This window comes from Podarcis raffonei, chromosome 18, assembly GCF_027172205.1.
Source record: "Podarcis raffonei isolate rPodRaf1 chromosome 18, rPodRaf1.pri, whole genome shotgun sequence".
Classification (NCBI taxonomy): domain Eukaryota; kingdom Metazoa; phylum Chordata; class Lepidosauria; order Squamata; family Lacertidae; genus Podarcis; species Podarcis raffonei.
In genome coordinates, this window is record NC_070619.1 from 3,182,590 (window position 1) to 3,195,876 (window position 13,287).

General features: G+C 47.7%; 1 protein-coding gene across 7 annotated transcripts in view; it reads left to right on the top strand.

Moving 5' to 3' along the window:
• CRTC1 (CREB regulated transcription coactivator 1) overlaps positions 1-13,287 on the top strand; it is a 47,659-nt gene that overhangs the window by 21,787 nt on the left and 12,585 nt on the right. For all 7 annotated transcript variants that reach the window (XM_053372483.1, XM_053372485.1, XM_053372487.1 and 4 more), the window contains exons 2-8: positions 6,149-6,265; positions 7,671-7,808; positions 8,582-8,643; positions 9,208-9,302; positions 9,675-9,760; positions 10,008-10,051; positions 11,328-11,548. In XM_053372483.1, the coding sequence (XP_053228458.1) occupies positions 6,149-6,265; positions 7,671-7,808; positions 8,582-8,643; positions 9,208-9,302; positions 9,675-9,760; positions 10,008-10,051; positions 11,328-11,548 (763 nt within the window). The remainder of the gene's footprint in view (positions 1-6,148; positions 6,266-7,670; positions 7,809-8,581; positions 8,644-9,207; positions 9,303-9,674; positions 9,761-10,007; positions 10,052-11,327; positions 11,549-13,287) is intronic.

Here is a 13,287-nt window from a genome sequence, read left to right on the forward strand (position 1 = left end):
ATTAGAAGGACATAGATGTGAGTTTTCTTTGCATGGTACCTTGGTGATTGGTGCTTGCAGCGCTGGAGCTGCAGGTTGAGAGAACAGGCAGACGAGTGGCCTAAGATGTGAAAAAGTTCCTTTACTTGTTCTTTCATACAGTCTTTGGGCCAGTGTTCAAAATCAGCCAGGCACATTTTGCACCTGGCTTTTGGCAACTTGCAATCAAGTGAAGCCTGACATCTCCGCCATCTGGGGATCCTTGAATTTCGACTGTTTTCACACACTAATGCCCAGTCCTTTAGAATTCTATCAGTTATATTTTATCTGCAGAATCTGAATGAACTTCTGGAACCAAAATGCTTTCCCCATGCAGTCTGAGCAGGAGCAGTGAACATTGTTATAGTGAATGGTTATTGCTTGTCTTCACTTCCCGCCCTGCCCTGCCCTGCTCAGAGTTATGAAGAATATTCTCACATTCTGAATGGTCCATGTCATCATGAAGAAAAATAGGTAGGAATAGGCCAATAGATGTGTGGACTGTCCCTGGATAAAGTTGATTATTCTTCTTTCAGTTCTCAAAGATCTTAACCTGGCTGAAGGTTGTCATCTGATCTAGCCAGTGTTTAACTAATAATCACAGTCATTTGAAAAATAAGACTTTAGAGCCGTCTGGCCCCCAAATAGCAACTAGGCATTCTGTTTTGACGACTGCAACTTTGATTTAAGGAATCATTTGGCACCTAGCTTATATATTGGGAGTTTCTAACACTGCTTTGGGCTGCTTCTCATTCAGCCTTCAGAGATTAGAGCAGAGAGTTTCCTGAACAGGCTCATTTCCTGGAAATGGACGCATTCACAGAGCAGGGCTTCAGGTATCAGAGCCAGCCTTCCTCCTTTCTTAAGTAATGCAAGAATCCCCTTTGGCAGGCGCTGTCCGTAACCCCACTGCACAGCACCTGCGTGCAGAAGGTCTCCAGCTCCTCTCAGTGAGACCTCTCAGCCTGAGCTGCTGCCTACCAGTGCAGGCAACACTGCTTTAACATTAGGCAAGGCCCCTTTCCTAGGGGAAAAGCAAGCAACCCAGCAGATGTCAGGGTGGGAAGGGGGGACATTTCGGGGAGTTTGTTGGCGGGAAGGGGCACCTCCTTTTCTTAAGGTAAAGGGACCCCTGACCATTAGGTCCAGTCGTGGCTGACTCTGGGGTTGCGGTGCTCATCTCGCTTTATTGGCCGAGGGAGCTGACGCACAGCTTCTGGGTAATGTGGCCAGCATGACTAAGCTGCTTCTGGCAAACCAGAGCAGTGCACAGAAATGCCGTTTACCTTCCCGCCGGAGCAGTACCTATTTATCTACTTGCACTTTGACGTGCTTTTGAACTGCTAGGTTGGCAGGAGCAGGGACCGAGCAACGGGAGCTCACCCCGTCGTGGGGATTCGAACCGCCGACCTTCTGATTGGCAAGTCCTAGGCTATCCCTCCCCTAAAAGGTCCTTTCCCACCTTAGCTCTCTTTGGCCACTTGGCAAGGCCAGCATCTTCCTACTCCTCCCTGGAGTGCTTCCCTGGCAGCTTTATCTTACGCCCATTGGCTGCCAATCAGCACCAGACTGGCATTGGGCACGTCCCTCCCTCCCTCTCTCTCCTGCTCCCCCCTCGCCACTACCTGCCTGCGCGTGCTGCCTTCCTGCCATCCAGCCACTACGCTTTTCCGCGAAGAATGTAAACATTCCCTCCTGTTTGCTTTCTGATTTATCAGGAGCTGTGCCCGGTTACATAACTGCATATTCATGGCTGCAGCTAAAAATAATTTAAAAAACACCAGGAACAGAAAAAGCTATTTTTATCCCGCTCGGCAGTGGGCATCTCTTGCTTTTTGTGTGAGTGTGTCTCTCTCTCTGCATGTGCGTCGACGCTTTATTTTGGTCACTCCTTTCATCTCCGGAGTAGGCGTTTAGCTAAATCCATTTATTTCATCAGTCATGGAAGCTTGAGTTGAGGTTCCTGCATCGCAAGGGGTTGGACTAGATGGCCCTTGGCATCCCTTCCAACTCTACGATAAAATGTATGCTCCGCTTGATTGTGAAACAAAAAAATGCAAAATGCCTCAAAGCGGTTTACAAAAAGAGTATGTTGATAAAAACAATCAGAAGCAACAATTTAAAGCACTGGAAAAAATTAAACAGGGCAATAAGCTAAAACACACATCAATATTCGGCATATTGTCTAACCTAAATTGTTTGACTGACTGGCAGGAGTGGGAAATCTTAGGCCCTGGGGGCCATATGTGCTGCTCCGATCCTCTCTGTATGGCCCTTGGGATTCTCACCGTCCCTCATCTCTCTTCTCCTCAAGGGCTTTTGCCTGACTAGACTGTGTCCTTGGTCTCTGATGATGCCTCTTGGTTGCCTGGATTGAAGGGATGCATAGACACTTTGGTCTTTTGCACACTTGGAGTGCAGCCTCAGATGCACAGATAAGAACATGGGTAGGCAAACTAAGGTCCGGGGCCCAATCGCCTTATAATCCAGCCTGGGAATCAGTGTGTTTTTACATGAGTAGAATGTGCCCTTTTATTTAAAATGCATCTCTGGGTCATTTGTGGGGCCTGCCTGGTGTTTTTACATGAGTAGAATGTGTGCTTTTATTTAAAACGCATCTCTGGGTTATTTGTGGGGCATAGGAATTCGTTCTTATCCCCCCCCCCATATAGTCTGGCCCCCCACAAGTTCTGAGGGACAGTGGACCAGCCCCCTGCTGAAAAAGTGTGCTGACCCCTGGGTAAGAGTGTCATGCATTGTTCTGTCTCCTTTTCCTCGGCCCCTGCCTGTCACTGCGATACAGCCCCTTAGATGCTTCCCTCTGAGGGAATGTGGCCCACTCCTGCTATCATCTCTCTCTGCGATAGGAGGCCCTGGGACCTTCTCTACGCCTAAGCCCCAGGGCATAGCCTCAAGGCCTGAGATGCAGCCATTTTTTGCTGGAGCCAAGCAGACCTGTGCACACTTCATGCCTGGAGGGGCGCCGTCTGCACTCCTGTCGCAGAAGAGAGCCAGCGCTCAGGTAGCGTTTACAGTTCCAGACTAGGACCTGGGAGATGAGGGTTCAAATCTCCACTCGGCTATGCAGCTCTCTGGGTAATGATCCTCAAGGCTTCTCTCAGCCTAACCTACCTCACAGGGTTGTCGCGTGGGTCAGTGAAGAGTGGGAGGACCATGCATGCCACCTGGAGCTCCTTGGACAAAATAAGTGATATTTAAATGCAATAAATAACAACAACAGCAATAATAAGAGAGGCATGCCGTGAATGTGCTCTGCCCATCCCTAAGTGTTGCAGCAGAACCACCTGTAAGTAGAACCTCCTCCTCCCAAGGCAGTTTACCTCGGGGAGTTACAGGCGCTGGGCCCCAGCAAAAAGAGAATGCCTTCTTTTCTTGTGAGACTTCCCCACGCTGTGGCTCTTGGAAGCAGATTGCTGGAACAGGCCGGCCTGAGCCAGCAACGGGCTGCTGTTCTCGTCCGCCTACAGGGTTCTCTGCGCCGCCTAGCCCTCAGCAATTGGCTGTGCGGATCGATGGGGCGGCGGGAGTCTTCTGTTTGCTCTGGGATGGGAAGGTGCGCCACGGCTGCCTCATTAGGTCCAGGGCCCGGCCTGGCAAGAGCAGCGCATCTGCTGATTGATAAAATGTTTCTGGCTCCCGGTCCGTTCCGCCCTGACTTCCAGCGGCCCGTATTGATTACATTTCATTTCTTTTTCTTTTTTAACTAAGCTGCATTAATAATGTAAAAGCTCTTAGGACGTTTCTAGGCTCTGGGTGTAATTGGCAGGGGGCTGCTGGTCTGTGCGTGTTTGTTTTAGTAGAGCTCCTGGTTATGTCTGCTTAAATGGCTTGCTTACAGATCCTGCGTAAAAATGGTCTGCTGATTTCAGCATGTTCCATATGGAAGGGCCGTCGCTCAGCTGCAGAGCACAAGCTTTGCATGCAAATGGTCCCAGTTCATCTTTAAGCAGGGCTGGATATTGCTGTTGTTATCCTGCCCTTTACCCTAAAGGAGACAGCTTACAACTCTTTCTTTCTATTATTATTATTGTTAGCCTGCCCTTTACCCTTTGTTGTTTTGTCATTTAGTCGTGTCCGACTCTTCATGACCCCATGGACCAGAGCACGCCAGGCACTCCTGACTTCCACTGCCTCCCGCAGCTTGGTCAAACTCATGCTGGTAGCTTCGAGAACACTTTCCAACCATCTCGTCCTCTGTCGTCCCCTTCTCCTTGCGCCCTCCGTCTTTCCCAACATCAGGGTCTTTTCAATTTATCATCATCATGATAATGTTACCAACTAGTCCTATTTTAAGGAGGGGAAGCAAAGTGCTTCCTAAACCTTTTGAGACTTCAGGAATGGTGTTTGTTTTTGTGTGGTTTAATTTCTGGATTAAAACCCAAGGCAAACTCAAAAAGACGCTCATATTTTCTTGATCAGATTCTGGAGCAGTGGGTAAAAAGATCCTCTTTGCATCTGTGGGGACCACAAAGCTAATATGGTAACCATTCTGTGTTCACTGGCTGTCTGATATTCAATGGGTGGTTAGTATGTGAAATCTGTTTTGGACTACAGCTCCCATCAGCCAGCAGGGCCATGTGTCCCCAGGGCTGATGGGAACTGTAGTCTGAGACTTCTGCAAGGCACCAGGAAAGACTGACCTGTGTTATCACGACCTGTATATATTTGTGTTGCTTTCACCAGATCTGCTGCTTCCAGCTTATATTTGCGTACTGGTGTGTTGAAGCTGATGATGTGTTTAAAAGGGGTTGTGGGATAAATCTTAATAATGTATAATATCCCCTCCCCTTCCTTTTTTGTCCAGTTAGTCAGGAACTTGGCGTCAGGATTTGGTTGTTGGGAATGGCGATGCTTCTTTCAGCATGGGCTAATGTTTCCCAAAGTGGGCAGTACCTCCCCTGGGGGGCAGTGGGGTTATCTAGGGGGACCCTAAGAGGCAGGGGGCTCTGTGGGGTGTAAATGCCTATCGGACTTTGAAAAGCTGGATCAAGTTCATCAGTTTTGTTGAATTAATAAAATGAAATTGTTTTGATTGGATATTGAATACATGTGCAATTGATTTTGAATTTTATTGTTTTCTTATCTTCCTTAGTGGGTTGTTTCCTTAGTGCAAACTGCTGTTCTTAATTATGCTTTGTGTAGGGTAGGGGTTTACTGGAGATGAGTTTGTGGAGCTGAGGGGTGGGACCCAAAAAAAAGTTGGGGAACCGCGGGAACACACTGAAAATGCCTCCTTGCTCCCGTCCTTCCTGTTCATGCCTGGGTCAGGCCAGAGGTAGCTGTCTAGACCAGCGCCTTCTTTCCCCTGCTCTGCGCAATTGGATGCCTCCATGCAGCCCACAAACTCAGGGACCAGAAGGCAGGACTCCCCCTCCTCTTGTTAAATGGGCATTCAGAGTCAAGCTGCCTCGGAAATGTGGCTGTTGCATCTGTACCAGCCCTCATGGCGACCAGATACCCATGGGCATGTCTTCTTCAAGTTGGCCTGAGGTTGGCTTCCTTTTTTTTTAAAAAATAAATACGTAAATCTGCTAATCACTTATTTAACATAGGTTATATGCCACTTGATTGCAATAAGATGTTTACAAGATTCCAAAGCAAAGAAATGCAGTCACTTCCAGAAAGCACAGCTAGTGGGCACCTGCTATATCTCAACGGGCATCCTATTCTACAGGGCAGGAGCCGCAACACTAAAAGCCCGGCTGCAAGTTAGTATGGAGCAGGCTTCTCAGACCTTTGGAGCACACGGGAGAAGCTTCCCGGCAGTCCTCAGTGATCTACTGCTTGTGTAAGAGATAAGACAGTCTCTCAAGCAATCTGGTCTTTCAGTTATGTAGGATCTTGAGTATCAACACATTGAACTTGGCTCAGAAGCAGCCAGTGCGAGCAGAGCATTACAAGCAACCTAGCCCCTGCGTTCTGCACCAGTTGCATCTTCTGAACTAATCCCAAAGGTAAATCTATTGCAGAAATCCAACTGTGAGGTTAGTTGGGTACAACCTTGCCAAGTGCTTGGGTTCCATATCTCCTCCTGGCCAGCCCAGGATTGTTCCTTCTCCATCTGGAACCTGCACAGCTTAATTAATCTTCCTCTTTCTCTGTTTTCCAGCTACAGCTACAGAAAAACCAGTATTTGCAGTTGGGCCAGACCCGTGGCCAGTACTATGGAGGATCCCTGCCAAATGTCAATCAGATTGGGAGCAGTGCTATGGACCTACCTTTCCAGGTGAGGGTTGCCCTTTCTGCCCGAGAGCATCGGCAGATATTTCTCTTAATTTCTTTCCCCCCTCCATCTAAAAAGCAGTATCCAAATGCTGCACTAAAAGGAGCTGTATACATTATTTTGTCATTCATTCATAGATATCTATATATCTATATCTATATATATCTAGTTACAGATAGGTAGCCGTGTTGGTCTGCCATAGTCAAAACAAAAAAATTTTTCCCCTTCCAGTAGCACCTTAAAGACCAACTAAGTTAGTTCTTGGTATGAGCTTTCGTGTGCATGCACACTTCTTCAGATACACTCTGAAGAAGTGTGCATGCACACGAAAGCTCATACCAAGAACTAACTTAGTTGGTCTTTAAGGTGCTACTGGAAGGAAATTTTTTATATATATATATCTAGATATATGTGTATCCTGCACCTTCCTCCAAAAGAACCCAAGACATTGTGTATAATAATAATAATAATAATAATAATAATAATAATAATAATAATATTTATATGCCACCCATCTGACTGGGTTGCCCCAGCCGCTCTGGGTGGGTTCCAACAAAATATCAAAACACAAAAAAACCTCCAACATTAAAAACCTACCTAATTGGTTCAGACACCTGTATTCAGGTCCCATAAATTGATATCAGTCTTCAAAGGTGTTTTGTTTTGTTTTTTGGTGTTTGTGCGCATGCCAATATTACTAGTAATATGAGTAATTCAGTTTTGAATGGCCACCTGTCCTGGCTGCTTTAGCTGAGATTCCTGCATTGCAGAGGGTTGGACTAGATGACCCCTGGGGATCTCTTCCAGCTCTATGATTCTATGAATAATACCCCACAAATATTCTTGCTTGGTCTGTAGGAAATTATTAGCTACTATGCAGGAGAGAGGCCAAGCCTGTTTCTCAGTTTTGAAATACTATATAAAAGATTTGAAAGCGTTTGTAGTATCATTGAAACTGATGGACTTCAAGCACATAATTATTCCTGTGAAGCCAGGTTAAACTTTGCTAACCATATGCATGAAGAAGAAGAAGAAGAAGAGTTTGGATTTGATATCCCGCTTTATCACTACCCGAAGAAGTCTCAAAGCGGCTAACATTCTCCTTTCCCTTCCTCCCCCACAACAAACACTCTGTGAGGTGAGTGAGGCTGAGAGACTTCAGAGAAGTGTGACTGACCCAAGGTCACCCAGCAGCTGCATGTGGAGGAGCGGAGACGCGAACCCGGTTCACCAGATTACGAGTCCACCACTCTAACCACTACACCACACTGGCTCTCCAGTGAAGGCAATTTGCCACACTGGTAGAATTGGAAGAGACCTCCCCAGGGTCATCTGGCCGAATCCCCTGCAATGTTGTCACAGGGTTGTTTTCCCTGCCCTTTCAACGCCCATTTGCCTTTCTCTTTAGACTCCGTTTCAGTCATCAGGATTGGACACCAGCAGGACGACCCGGCACCATGGGCTGGTAGACAGGGTGTATCGCGACCGGAACCGCCTTGGCTCGCCCCACCGGCGCCCGCTGTCCGTGGATAAGCACGGCAGGCAGATATCCTTTGGCTCAGCATTGCGGCCTAGAGCATAGGAGGGGATGCATGTGCCTGGGAGATGTTTAGGAAGGTGCAGCTTATCAGTAGCTGCTGGGAACACACGAAAACCTGAACTGGTAACACATTAAAAATACACTGTGCACAAGGAAAGAGAGACCAGGAAGGAAGAGGAAAAAAGCAGGCTCAGGCGTCAGTTCTTTAAAAAGTAGTTCTGAGAATGGCTATCTGGCCTAGAAGCAGCCCAGGGGCAGGAGGCACCTGATGAAGCTGGTCTTTCAGCAGAGGTGACTTAACGTGCCCTGCTTCCCATCTCTCCCACATTTAGGGCCCCTCTAGAAGCCCCCCTTTCATTCTGAGGTGGGATGTGGCGTAGCCCTAGTTAATTTTCATCTGAAAGGCCATGAAGCCATCCGTAAGAGAAGGATGAAGCAGTGCTTTGAGATCAGCTTTAGCCAGAGGTGAAGGCAAATGTCAGGTGAAAGGAAAGAAGAGGAAGCAAGGCATTGAGAGAGGGAGAGAGAACAGAAAGCAAACACCCTCCGAACACCGTTTTGTAGCTCTTCCCCATTAAGTGCAGTGGGTTTCTTTGCAAAACTGGGGGCTTGGTGAAGTAGGCATTTTCTCTTGCCCTGTGCTGACCAAACACCATGTGGTGTCTGTGTGTAAATATATGACGCCCAACAAGGCCTGTCGAACACTTAAAACTTTTATTGCTGAAACTTTCCCAAGAAGCTCTGGATACCTTCCCTTCTTCCTTGACTGCCCGACTCACGTGGACAGCTGTCCGTATGGTACCGTCTACCTGTCGCCTCCTTCAGACACAAGCTGGAGGAGGTACGTAAGTGCTGATTTTTGGACTCGGGCTATTCCGTTTGCAAAATGTCCCGTTGATCCTCCTCCTGTCTAGCACGGTCCTGATTTAAAAACTGCAGTTCTTTGTCGGGACAGGGGTGGGCAGGCGGGGAGAAAGAACTGCAAACAGGGAGCCTGCAGGATCCGGCCATTGGCCCATTGAGTCCAGCATCCTCAACCAGAAGCCCCAATGGGAAACCCACAAGCAGGACCTGAGCACAAGTTCACACTCTCCTCTGGTGGTTTCCAGCAACTGGTGTTCAGAAAATGCCAGTTAGGGATGCTGGTGTTGCAAGATCCTGCTCTGAGCTCCCTTCATCAAATTTCTGCCCAGCTGCTCCTTATATATCTCCAACCACAGAGAGCCCACAAGGCAGCCTCTGTCCTGTTGTCGAACAACTCCTTTCATTAGGAAGTTTCCTCTAACATTTAGCCAAAATCCAGACAGACGTCAAGCTAGTGATTTCCTGCACTCCTTTTCAAAGCCGGGTGGGAGGTTGGCCACTTTCCAGCTCTGATAGTTTTTGTCTGCCCCTTCTCAACCAGGACCAATTCAGATTCTGCCCTGCACCAGAGTACGATGACTCCCGCTCAGGCGGAGCCTTTTTTAGCTGGGTCACAGGACATGCAGCAAAAAAGAGGTGAAGTATATATATCTGCTTTGTCTTTGAACATGGGAGGGAGGCGGAAAGGGCTTTTAATGAACAGTCTGAAACTTCAACCCCCCCCCCCAAAAGCTGTAAATTACACAATGCAACTTACAACCACAGAAATAAGGTTGGTCCTAAAAATATACATATCGAAAGTCAGGTCAGTACACATAAAGGACCTTTTTTAGGAAAAAGGAAGAACAAGGGAAAGCAACAAATATGCATAGACTTTCAATTTGTTGTTTTTTTAAAAAAATGCAGTTTAGTTTTACCCGCTTGGGTCCAACGGAGTCTTGTTTTCAGGGCACCTTTTGCTGATCCATAATGAGATTCCCCCCCCCCCTTTAAATTAATTTCTTGTAGTCTTACTGTTGGCCGTCCCAGGCATGGAGGAAGACACAGCGGATACAGAGAAGAACCTCGCAAAGCAAGGGTGGGAAGCTAAGAAGGTAAAGGCACTGATTCTGCCCCAGTGTGACCTGCTACACAGCTACATAAACTTGTTCCAACCCCGGGGAAAGTTGGGTTTGCTTCTAAGGCTTAATTAAGTGCGTTCAGGGTGGCGGTACCTTTTGGCTTATAAGCTCTCTTTTGAAAACAAGGTGTCCTGACAGCTCATGATTAGATTCTGCAGCCTATATAAATGATGCAGAAAAGGAATGACTCTGTTTCTCTCTCTGTCTCTCTCTCTTTCAGACCGGATCCTCAAGGCCCAAATCCTGTGAGGTCCCAGGAATCAAGTACGTGAAAGAGTCGGGGTTGTTTGGTTTCTGCATTGGTAGGACACTTTGGCTGGCTTTTTGTAGAAACAAAGGGTTATATTCCCCCGGTGGTCATACTCTGAGCAGACTCACTGTAATTGGTGAACATCCTAGGCTGAATTAAATTCAGAGGGCTCTGCTGTGAGTATAACTTAGTTGGATCCTTCCCCGTCGTCTGTTGTCCCTTCCTGTGGGTGTGCTGGGAAGAGTCATGTCGAATCGTGAAGTTGGAAGGGACCCCAAGGGTCATCTAGCCTAACCCCCTGCAAGGCAGGAATCTCAGCTAAAGCATCTTGGATGGATGACCAACCTCTGCTTAAAAACCTCCAAAGAAGGAGAGTCCACCACTTTCCAAGAGAGTCTGTCCCACTGTCCATCAGAAAGCTCTTTCTAATGTTTAATCCAGGGGCAGGCAACCTAAGGCTCGTGGGCCGGATGCGGCCCAATCGCCTTCTAAATCTGGCCCATGGACGGTCCGGGAATCCGCGTGTTTTTACATGAGTAGAATGTGTGCTTTTATTTAAAATGCATCTCTGGGTTATTTGTGGGGCCCAGGAATTCGTTCATTTCCCCCCAAAAAAATGATCCGGCCCCCCACAAGGTCTGAGGGACGGTGGACCGGCCCACGGCTGAAAAAGGTTGTTGATTCCTGGTTTAATTGGAATCTCCTCTTTCTTGTAACTTGAAGCCATTGGTTGTGTCCCTACCCTCCGGAGCAGGAGAAAACAAGCTGGCTCTGTCTTCCATGTGACAGCCTTTTAGATTTTCGAAGATGGCTATTGTATCTCCTATGTAACTGACAACAAAGAAAGTACAGTGTCGTTGCTTTAGCAACTCTAGGAAATAGGTACAGTGGTACCTCTGGTTGTGGACAGGATCTGTTCTGGAGCTCCGGTCGGATCCCGAGGTTTCCGCAACTGGAGGGACCGCTTTTGCACATGCGTGCAGCGTGGTAAAGCGCTTCTGTGCATGCGCACACAGCGAAACCCCAAAAAATACTTCCAGGTTTCCCACATTCACATCCTGAAGGATATGCAACCGGAGGTGTGCACATCCAGAGGTACCACTGTAGTTGCAACTCATTGGGGAGTCCTAAGAACAATGGGAGGCAAGGCTTAGTTGAGACATCCTGGGAAAGCCTAACTGTGGTGTGGCACGGTGCTTGAACTGAGATAACTATGTGGTCTTGGGGTATTTTTGTCTGTCAAATGGTTCAGTTTTCTTCCCCTCCCTCCTGGTTTCTTCTTGAGCACAGCATCTTTCCGTCAGCTGACCAGGAAAACACTACCACACTTATCCCCGCCACTCACAACACGGGTGGCTCCCTGCCGGACCTGACAAACATCCACTTCCCCTCTCCTCTCCCGACGCCGCTGGACCCAGAAGAATCCCCTTTCCCGTCCCTCAGCAGTTCCAACAGCACTGGGAACCTTGCGGCCAACTTGACGCATATGGGCATCAGCACAGCCAATCAGGGTAAGGGGTGTTGCGGCTGCACCTGCCCAGAATGACAGTGTGACTTCACTTCCTGTCCTGCAATGCCACTTCCTGTCTAAGCTCGCTGTTCACTGTTGCAAACCTCCTTTGTCTAGTTTGTCGTTCTGGGTGGAGGGAGATCTGAAAACCAAGCCCTGTCTTTGTGAAGTAATTCCATTTTACAGAAGGCCAAGCGTATCTGGCGATAGGGAGCGGCAGTTAGCAGGCGGAGGCCCACAGAATCATAGAGTTGGAAGGGACCTAGAGGGTCATCTAGTCCAACCCCCTTGGACGATGTTGGGCAGAGCCTGTTTCCTCTGAGGGTAGCAGAGCATCAGATACCTCCAAAATACAGTGCTTTAATTTTCTAAGACAACTTTCAGCCCCCTTTTTGGCTGTGCCTCTTATACCCATTTTGCAAATCGCTGTTTAAAAGTTCAGTTTCTTTCTCCTTGTCCCCTCATCACGGCAAACCTACGAAACCCAAACTTTTGGGGTAGAGGGAAGAGAGCCCCTGAGCTCCTTAGAAAGATGGTGATTATGATGATTTGTTTATTACATTTATATACCACCCTTAATCCAAAGATCCCAGGGAGGTTCACAACAGAAAAATAACAAAACAAGAATACAGATCATGGATATGTGGTCGAAACCAAGAATTTAAAAGAAAAAGAAGAAAAGGAGAGAAGCAGTGAGGAAGGGGGGAGAAGACTGGCAAAGCCCACATGGTGTGCATATCATGTAAACAGCTCTGAAGAGGGGGCCCAAATCTCAGGAAAGGTGTGCTTTTTTCATCTCTGGGCAAAAGTACCTTTTTCATACACTGCAAGATAGGAAAGGCCCTTCAACCAATCAGCTATTGGAGGAGTTGGCTAGTCCTTCCAAAACCACCACCAATAATAATAATAATAATAATAATAATAATAATAATAATAATAATAATAATAATTTATTATTTAAACCCTGCCCATCTGGCCGGGTCTCCCCAGCTAGTCTGGGTGGCTCCCAACAGAGGACTAACAACTGAATAAAACTTCAAACATCAAAAACTTCCCTAAACAGGGCTGCCTTCAGATGTCTTCTAAAAGTCAGATAGTTCTTTATTTCCTTGACATCTGGTGGGAAGACAGGGCGGGCGCCACTACCGAGAAGGCCCTCTGCTTGGTTTCCTGTAACCTCACTTTTCACATGGAGGGAACCGCCAGAAGGCCCTCAGTGTCCAGGCAGAACGATGGGGTTGGAGACGCTCCTTCAGGTATACTGGGCCGAGGCCATTTAGGACTTTAAAGGTCAGCACCAACACTTTGAATTGTGCTCGGAAACATACTGGGAGCCACTAACGCATGCAAGTTCCAGGACGTTAGGATATAATGGAGTATAACATAGGATGGAAACCCTGTAGCTCATCTCAGAATGCGTAAGATGCCCTGTCTACACCTGGCACGTTCAGCATGCAGCGGGATGGAAATGAAGCTGCAGCCTCAGATGTAACCTGACTTAGCCCCTCTCCCGCTGCCCAGGGGGTCATCTTGTTTGGGAGTTGAGTTTATTAGGTTGCCAGGACAGCTGAGCATGGTAATAGTTCTCAGCCCATGCGGGTGGAGGGAGATCGTAGAGTTGTTGCCAGTCATTGCAGACCAGGCCTGGGGGAACCTGCTGCCCTCTAGAAGTCGTTAGACCCAGTTGACTGAGTCCCTGTGGGCGGTGGCCAAGAGTGATGGGAGTTCTTAGAATATCTG